Source organism: Electrophorus electricus, chromosome 16 (genome assembly GCF_013358815.1).
Source record: "Electrophorus electricus isolate fEleEle1 chromosome 16, fEleEle1.pri, whole genome shotgun sequence".
NCBI classification, from domain to species: domain Eukaryota; kingdom Metazoa; phylum Chordata; class Actinopteri; order Gymnotiformes; family Gymnotidae; genus Electrophorus; species Electrophorus electricus.
This window is the reverse complement of record NC_049550.1, coordinates 12,257,230-12,267,510: the sequence shown is the minus strand read 5'-3', so window position 1 is coordinate 12,267,510 and position 10,281 is coordinate 12,257,230. Positions and strand designations below refer to the sequence as shown.

General features: G+C 40.5%; 1 protein-coding gene across 1 annotated transcript; it reads right to left on the bottom strand.

Moving 5' to 3' along the window:
- Positions 1-337: 337 nt before the first annotated feature.
- On the bottom strand, positions 338-1,999 carry lbx1b (ladybird homeobox 1b). The gene is made up of 2 exons (XM_027010065.2): positions 1,486-1,999; positions 338-1,274 (listed from the first exon to the last, which is right to left on the bottom strand). The coding sequence occupies exons 1-2, from the start codon at positions 1,820-1,822 to the stop codon at positions 793-795; spliced, it is 819 nt and encodes a 272-aa protein (XP_026865866.1). The 5' UTR covers positions 1,823-1,999; the 3' UTR covers positions 338-792.
- Positions 2,000-10,281: the final 8,282 nt, after the last annotated feature.

Here is a 10,281-nt window from a genome sequence, read left to right as displayed (position 1 = left end):
GCGTTTGCTAAAAAGTAGGGTAGTTTAGCATCTTGGCGGCCGCACGCAGTTCGTTAACTCGAATGACAAGCAGGCTGCTCAGACTGAGATAATTTTCCATAAAAAAAATGCTTATATTAAAATAAACCAACCAAACAGATACACATAGCCGATGTAAATAGTAATATAACTGCTTATCCTACTGGAAACTATCATTACAGTTCTCTGAAAATATAATAATAATAATGATAATAATAATAATAATAATAATAATAATAATAATAATAATAATAATAATAATAATAATAATAGACTCAACAATATTTTGAACATTTTTATTTTTATTTTTTGCTTTCAAATACATTATGCCTACGCACTATGCTCTGGTTCATAATTCCTAGATATTTAGGTAGGACTTGCAGGACGACTATATGCTTTCAGACATTATTGCAAAATGACATAACTGTACAACTTATACAAATAATGGAAATTAATCAATATAAATACTCGTAAACCACATAAAACAACCGCACTTGTCTTGTTTATTGCAATTTCTAGAACAATGAACGTATCACACTAATCAGTACATTTCACATGTTGCAGAGAAACACGTAAAATGTAGATATTTGAAGTGAGTCAAAATGTGTTTGTAACTAGCATGAATTTGCTTAGTGTTAAAATAGCGTTATTTTTAAAAAGACAAAAAAAATAAAATAAACAAGAACAACAACTGTGACATTATAAACAGGACAGAAAATGAGGAGATAAGAGCAAGTTTTAGATCTCATTTTTATGCTCCACGCTCGTACGCAATCAGTCATCCACGTCTATTTCTGCGTCTTCGTCTTCAGAGTAGTTTTCACTTGTGTGGTCTGAGAGTGACGCCATGGGTGACAGGCGCAATTTGTGTGTAATCTCCCGCTCGTGGCCCAGCTGGGCAGGGCACTCTGGCCCCGAGGGTCCCATGGTTCCCCTAGCACACCTCTCTAGGTCGGCCAGTCTGGCAATTTTCTCTAGAGGAACGGCTCCGATGGCTTTGGCGGATTCCACATCAGCTTTCATTTCCTCCAAATCCCGCTTTAATTTGGCGCGGCGGTTCTGAAACCAAGTGATTACTTGTGCATTAGTTAAACCTAGTTGCTGCGCTATTTGGTCTCGATCCACCGGTGACAAATATTTCTGATAGAGAAACCGCTTCTCTAGCTCGTAAATCTGGTGGTTGGTAAACGCAGTCCTGGATTTTCTGCGCTTTTTTGGGTTGCCCCTTTGTTCAAACAGAGTGATCCCATCTCTGCCTGTGGAAGATACAACACATCACCCATGACATTACCTCTGACACTATAGCCTTTTCTTTGACGAGGCGTTATTTAAACATTTGGAAATACATGAAGTAAACTGTGTCCAAATTATCACCAGCATCACCAGTATCATTATCAACAACAAGTATTAGTAAATCGCTATTAACTATTTAAATTCCTTAGTTGTCTAACATAAAGCAGTCCTTACCTTCAGCTGCTTGGAGCACCCCCAATTCAAGACCTTTGAAAGTCTTACAAGCTAGCTCCTGAAGTGCGCAAAGAGGCGACGTTTGGGAGATAAGCGATCGTTTCAATATGCCATTGCTCGAAGATCGGTGCTTCACGGCCCCAGAACTGAGGTGAGTGATTCCACAGGCATCCCTGTAAAAATGTCTCTTCCCGGACGGCTTGCTGAGAATGTCGGCGATGCTGAAAGGTGTGAGGGGTTTGTTAGAGCTCGCGGGTGGCGGAAGATGGTCCAAGGCGCTCCGTCTTCTGTTTTCATGAATCACTTCACAAATGCTGACCACCTTGGCGGACGTCATTATATCCAGTGAGATTAATATCGAAATATAGTATCAGGAAAGCAAAGAGATCGAATTACTTTAATTGAAGTTCATGAAGGATTTTGTCTCATGAAATCCTATTCGTACATCAAAAATGTTATATCCTCAGATCAAAGTCTGCAGAGGCAGCTGACAAGTAAGTGTAAGTTACCGTTAAATGGCGTGAAACGTTGGAAGCGTATTATTCCTGCCTCTCCCTCGGTCCTTTAATACTTGCGGGGACACTGTAAGTTTGGAAAGAAGGGAGCTCAGTTTGAGGCCCGATAATTAGCTGGCATGTCGAGGAGTAGGAGGAGTTCTGCTCAATATATGGCCTCTTTAGCGGGTCTCTTTTCACAGGCCAGTTTAAAACAAGCAAATACACAATCAATCAAAACAAAGAAAGGCAAATGAACTTTGTGCAGTACGCTACACTCTATTCCAAGTAAGCTGTCATTTTAAGATAAGAAAAAATTAAAAGTCAAACTGAATCAATATGGGTAGGGTGGACACTTCAGTCATTATTAATTGTCTGAGTATTTATAATGACCATGACACACCAGTATTTTTACACAATTTTGTTTTCCTTCTGCATTTCAGCAAACTCAGCCTACTAATATCAGGGATCTAACACAGTCTTTTTTTTTGTCTAATGAACTGTGCTTAACTCTCAAATTTGTGTTAATTTTAAGAGGTGGTGACTTTGAAAACTGAGCAACTGTTACAATTGGGGTATTTTACTTTGGATTAATACTTAGAAATATCAGCAAGTGTGCACATAGACACTCCCTATGACACACACACACACACACACAAACACACACACACACACACACACACACACACACACACACACACACACACAGCACAATGTTGGCAGAGCCCTTGGTAGGGAGGAATATGGATGGAATATGGAAACTGCCACTAGCTCAGTGCTTCAATACACTCATTACAATATACTCATATTTCCCAGCTTGTGTAGCATGGGGACCACAATGAACTGAGGGACAATATCCCTCTTTAAACACTGAGATGGCCACTTAAACCCCATGGGGCGAAAGTCAGACAAAAAGGTCAACACCCCACTCCTCTGAGCACGAGCACACACACACACACACACACACACACACACACACACACACACACACACACACACACACACACACACACACACACACACACACACACGGCTTTATTGTGGACTGAGTGTAGGAAACGTGAATTATCCCAGTCAATGCAGGCTTGTGCTATGGACCACACATTGTCTTTTTGGACTGATGTCTTTCTTAAGAGCCCCAAGCTTATGAATAAAGATCAGCCTAGTGGGATGAAGTGGGGCTGACAATAGATTTGCCCAGCTAATACTGAGAGGGTCTCTGGAGGAAACCTAACATGGGACATATGCTGCTGAACTCCTTCAACAGCATACAATCACTGTTCACAAAACCCCCCCCCCCCCAAAAAAAAACCCAGAAATTGAAGCATTGCTTATAGCTATCCAAGAGCTAAGAAAAATGTTTGTATTTAGGGACATGATTTGTATATTTTGTATATATCTTATTTAATATGTTTTAGCACATGAAAAATAAAGTCATAGGAAATATACATTTTGTATGACATACAATTATGTTTCCTTGCTTATATGATGTGGACAGGTCGTTTTAACTTGTTCCCAATATTAAACTGGAAATGTTTTTTTCGTCCAGTAAAATTATCTTTTGGTCACCTCACTAAACCTAACCTCAGTGTGTGCTCCTCACTAACCCTGACCTCAGTGTGTGCTCCTCACTAACCTTAACCTCAGTGTGTTCTCCTCACTAGCCCTAACCTCAGTGTGTTCTCCTCACTAGCCCTAACCTCAGTCTGTTCTCCTCACTAGCCCTAACCTCAGTGTGTTCTCCTCACTAGCTCTAACCTCAGTGTGTTCTCCTCACTAGCTCTAACCTCAGTGTGTGCTCCTCACTAGCTCTAACCTCAGTGTGTGCTCCTCACTAGCTCTAACCTCAGTGTGTTCTCCTCACTAGCCCTAACCTCAGTGTGTTCTCCTCACTAGCTCTAACCTCAGTGTGTTCTCCTCACTAGCCCTAACCTCAGTGTGTGCTCCTCACTAGCTCTAACCTCAATGTGTTCTCCTTTACTAGCTCTAACCTCAGTGTGTGCTCCTCAGTCTATGCAGCCACTCTCAGCTTTTCAAATGAACACCATCATGCAAACCCTCGTGAATCTGCAATCATTCGATCATGTTGGTAGCAGGGGTGCATGACCTTGTGCCCTCTGTAGGGTCACTTGATCTGTGTGCACTCCTCTCCAGAGCCTGCACTTCCGACCTAATCAGTTCTAATAGTCATGACATAAGGAAAAAAGAGGAAGATTTATTGAGCTTGTTCTATTCAATTAATTGCTCAGCTATTGAAATGTTCCATGCTGCCTTTAGTCTAAAATGTCAAAATTAAATTAAACTGTTTGCACATATGCATCTCTGTGGAGTTTAAGAAAAGTGTATCCCAAATATAAAGTTTATTTTGCTTCCATATTTTTAGAGAATGTTTATTAAGTTATATATCAGTAGGCAGTGAAGCAAGTGTGAGGTGATGAACTAAAACTATATCATATTTATAACAATTTGTAATGAAGGTATGTGTATATCAAGATTTTTATGACACTTTACACAAAGTCAAAATGCCCTACACAATCTATAAAGCAAATCAACAAGTGGCCTACAACAAGTGGCCTACAACAGTTGTAGCACCTTTAATATTAATGTTGGATTAAAACATTTTTCAAAAATCTTTCAGAGACTGATGGCAAAACAAATAGCTAAAAAATAGAACATGTTACTTTGAGGTTATTCAGGTTTAGAAGCTGAAGTGTGTTAGATAAACACGCACATGTGCACACACACAAACCTACATACATGTACACACACACAGCCACACACATGCCCACACACACATGGACACCAGCCTACCCAAATGACCCCTGCACTTACTTTTTACTGAGATTGCTCTTCTATAAATGGAGTAATTTACTGAAGGCTTGGGGACATCCCAACCAACACTATGCTCAACTTTACTGTGTCCCAGTACATACAAACATTTTTAAACAAAAAACCTTTGAATCTTTAAAACTAATGAACTGAGCATGGTTACCACATAGTTACCACCTGCAGTTTTATGTTGACCCAGAGATATTCTTCACCATTAGATGTTGTCAGACAGAATGTTTGCCAGTTTGTGAAGAGAACAACACAGAGATAAAATGATAAAGGGTGATAAAGACAAGCCAGATTTACTTGTCTGCATGACAAGAAAACATATGACCATCATAAGGCTTCAGGTTTTTGGAATAATTAGATTCTAATTCTAATCTAATTAAGAGGTTAAATTACTCCTGGCAAAAGCTCATCAAGAACAGATGAGCAGAATACTGAGGCGTACATTTTTTTTTTTTTTTCTTTTTTCCTCAGTGTTTAATGATCTGAAATAAGTAACAGTAGCTGAATGAAGACATTTTCACTCAAAGTGAATGAGATATAAACTGGGGCCATTTTCAGCAAAAATCTCCTACTGTATCCAAACGCCCCCCCCCACCAAAGCCATAGATATGTAATGTAATAATTTGTAATGACACAATGCAAAATCTCTTTGCTGTCTCTGCATGTCCACATCTGTTAATCTTTAATTACAAAGCAATCTTTAAATGCTAACAACATCTGAAGATATTTTTCATCTAACCAACCACATATCATTTATACACACAAACATAAATGTATCTAACTGCACATTTACCATTACATGCATCGTGACATGCCTTGTTAACTACTGAAATTTAAGCTCAATTCTTTATATTAGGCAATTATAGCCTCTCATTCTAGGCAAGGTGCCTACATCCTTCAACAGCACGTCCTGCTGTGATTGTGCATTTACAGGCATTAACTCTAAGTGGTTTCCATTTCTAATGATCATCTAACGTTTGTGACCAGAACAGACAAAAGGCCAGCGTGAGCTGGATAATTAAGTATACACACCCAGTTTAAAAGTGTTCACTTTATACTTGTTTATTTAATTTGTCTCTCTTTTTTGTTATTTTCGTATACTTTTTATTTTAGACATCGGTTTGCTGTTATTATATCAATGTGAATGGATGAAGGAACCTAGTAACCTAGTGTAAGGTATGATTCAAATACAGAATTCAGTACATGTGTGGACGGTGTATGACTGTATTTATCAGTATATGACGGCATTGAATGTGGCTCAGCCAATCAGATTTTACAAATGGAACTATTCATTTTACAAGGGGAACAGTTGTTCAGACCATCTCTTGAATATCACCACAGCAGTTGCTGAGAGTCTATCGCAGTGTTAATTTTTAGAGAAACCGTAGTACAGTCAGAATGAGTCTGTCTTTTTGAGTCTGAACATGGTATTCTATAAGAACTTTTAAAATTGCTCTACAAGACTACTCAGAAAGCTCTTTGTGTTAATACGTAAGTCTCACATTGCATTTGTTTGTGTTCAAATACTAAAAACAGGAATCTTTTCTGTCTACATGCTTGGCCTGCTTGGCGGCTTGCTTGCTCTTTGTGCGTGTGGAAGGATATTAGTCGTCCAGGCTGCATAAGGCTCTGTGCCAGTCAGCTGGTTAGGGGGGTCACAGCTGATTAGGCCCAGTGCCAGTGGTCACTGATAGTCATTACTCTCTAACCCTCCTCTCATGTCTAGATGCCAACAGTGCACATTTTACCATGGTGAAGCATGCAGTGTTTATGGGAATAATATTCACACATTTAAATGTATATGTGCCTCATCTGTGACACCACAACGGCATCACACAAGATGGAGGAGCGGGTAAAGAATAACAGTGAAGAAGTGCAGCTATCTCCCAAGTAGCTTAAGAGAGCATTTTACAGTTGCAAAAAAAAACCAAAAAAACAAACAAAACAAACAAAAAGGGTGAAAAATAAGAAAAAAAAATTTTTTTTGAGTGATAATTGTAGAATTCAGCTTAAAGTAAATGTCCATTAGAACTCACTCTCAGATCCGCTCACCTGTGACACCTGCCACTACTTCACCTCCTTCCCTTTTCATTCAACTCCATTTTCACGGTGAACGCATTCCATTTATTATTGTCTGCTGAAACACATATACATGCCCACCCCATACATGTGCAAAGCAACCCAAAGGAGTGAGAGAGAGAGAGAGAGAGAGAGAGAGAGAGAGAGAGAGAGAGAGAGTAGAGAGGTTGAAAGAGGGAACGAGAGACAGAGTGAGAGAGTGAAAGAGGTGTTACTATTTGAAGTTTTCCCTATTTAGCTCATAATTATTTGACATTTAAACTGTTTATTGCTAATTTAGCTTTTTAGTTCATTCGTCTTTAATGACTGCAAAAGCGAAAACGTATTCCCACACTGAACATTTTAGTTTGATTATATTCGGCTGTGACGCCTCTGTTTTATTTGCATGTGTACTGCATATTATACCAGACAGTGAATTCTGTGTGTGAATATATGCATCAGTACGGTAGAGAGCAGCTACACTGGAACTGTGACATGGATATTGTCTTGTACTGCAGGTTAAAGGAACTTTTTCTTCTGGTGAAGGGAACCTCTGAACTGAGCATCATGAAACACATGCCATCCAGATCAGTGGGCTCCACGTTACCCAAGCCTCTCCATCATCACCTAGCACAGAGACAGAGACAGATCCAACCTGCTGGAAATCTGCTTAAAACCGAGAGTGACCTCAAAGTGATGAATGGGAGTTTGAGTATATGTGTGTATGTGTGTGTGTGTGTTTGTGTGTGTAAGAGTCAAAAAGACTGAGAGGGTTTTAAAGATCTACCTCAAGTTGTTTGCTGCCTTATCCCCAGTTACACTCCGTTTGATCAATGAAAATTATGTGCTGGTGTATGCAGAGGGTGTATCTAGGCATAGAAACATTCATAATGATATCTGTGTATGTCTACATGTGTGTGCAGTTTTGTCCTGTTGTCACTGTTATTTTTGACTCTAAAATGTTAGCACATGATCTCTGTTATAACTGTGTGTGTGTGTGTGTGTGTGTGTGTGTGTGTGTGTGTGTGTGTGTGTGTGTGTGTGTGTGTCTGTGTGTGTGTGTGTGTGTGTGTGTGTACGTGTTCACAGCTCCAGCCCCCTCTCTTCATTTAATGACAATGTCAATCCGGTTGAGCACGATCCCAACACTGAGCCTGTCAGGCAGTGATCAATCACATGGCTCAGCAATAGCCTCTCGGGCACTTTAACGAGCCAGCCAATCACAATGAAAGAGCTTTCATTAGCATACTGAATTGCCCTTGTGAGTGAGAGAGAGGAGGTTTGATGTTACTGAATGGCAGTACTATATGCAGTGTGTTAATGCACTGCTGCTCCTCTGGTGCACAAATGACTTAGTAAATAATTTTATCTATTAAAAAGTAAGAAGCTTAAAAACCTTGTTAGATTTAGAACTGCGATTTTCTTTCTTATTGTAAATTACTTTATTATCAGAGGATGCTATTTCTGTCTTACGCTCATATTGTCCCTGTCAATTTTGACTCTAAAGTGTCATCACAAAATTTCTCTGTTGTAATTATCTCTACTGCCTTTAAAACAGTGGTACTCAACCTTCTTGTATAAACGTCCCCACAGGTCTGTTCCAAACCACAACATCATTACACTTCACTAAACACACACACACACACACACACACACACACACACACACACACACACACACACACACACACACACACACACACACACACACACACATACACATACACATACACACACACATACACATACACATACACATACACATACACAAACACAAAATAAGACAATGACGAATCCGGGTGTCCCTTTCTTCTTGTTTGAATGAACTAGCTCCGTGCGCCCACCGACTCCATTTCCCCTTCACGCCTGTCCCCTCTATTGTCCCACACAAGGCGTGCGGCACAAAGAGCAGCTACACATTAACACATCCTTGGGCTCTGCCCATTCACTGCAGCACAGGACACAGAGCCGCAAGGCTGATGGGGGTAAAGGCTTGGGGACCAGAGGACACAAGGTGCCCCCCGCTGGAGCACTGAATGGGGGGTGTTGGAAAAATATGGGAGGACGGTAAAAACCTTCGTCACTTTTAGTGATGGAGAGGGTGCTTAGTCACGACAGACAGGCAGCTGCAGCAGAGCCTTTAGCAGACGGACCGCTAAGCGGACGGCTTGCTGTGGACGCGCGTCTCTGCAGGGAGCACAGGCCTTGCAGAGTGTAAAAGGAAAGGTCAAAGTTCAGAGGACATGAAGCTGGCAGGTAGGAAGTATGTGGAGTGCAGCTTGGTAGAGGATGCTGGGTAAGCGTGACTCTTTCCTTGGGCCATGAGTAACTCCAAACCAGGATGAACTCAAAGCAAATGGGCCATTAATAACTGAGCAATCAACTGAACAAATACACAAATGACAATAAATGTTAGTGTCAAGTTTTAAAAAAGGTTTTCCAAACACACACACACACACACACACACACACACATATATATATATATACCACAGTCTAAAAGGCAAAATCTCAAATCACAACACAAATAAAATGTGCCAGAAGAAGAAGAAAAAAAGACAGAAAACAGATTCAAATCAATAATCCCAATAGGAAATCCAAGAAAAAAAAACTACTTACCAAATCATATTTCCATGACTTTTATAGTCTTTGATAATTGCATGTGATGGGAAACAGTTGAGGGGGGAGGGTGTTGTGCTCAATAGACCAGGAACTAAAGCATGGGTGGGTGTTTCTGGAGAGAGGCTTGATAGGAGGACATAGCGGCCCTAGGGATGTGGAGCCTGGAGATGTGGAGCAGCCTGGGAAGGTAGTGATGGACGTCTGAGCCCACGCCGCTCCTCTGAGCTGGTCTTCTCAGGCTGCTCTCCTCAGAGCTGGTCTCCTCAGGCTGCTCTCCTCAGAGCTGGTATCCTAAGGGCTGGTCTCCTCAGAGCTGGTCCCCTGAGGGCTGGTCTCCTCAGAGCAGGTCTCCTAAGGGCTGGTCCCCTCAGGGGGTTGCATCATCCAGTGGACATGGGGACACACTACTATATAGACATGAACACTAGATTAATTCACTTAATGCTCCGAGAAATTCCTACTTAATGCTTAATGCTCCCAGAAATTCAGCACATTAGAAAATAAAGAGATAATATTACAAGTATTATCAAATAAAGAGCTGCAACATAGCGAAATTGACATGATTTCCCTATCAGATTAGGACATGTGTTTTTACGTTTTTATCTCTCTTGTATTTTTGCTCACAGTCTGCTAAAAGGGCTGCCTACTGGCACACTCTACTGGCAATTCTGTGTAACAATTTTTTGGAAATGTAATGTTGTGCAGCTTTACTGTCAAAAAGGTGCTTAGAAAAATTTAAAAAACTGTAGAAACTGTTGAAACCAGCAACACTGAATACAAATCCAC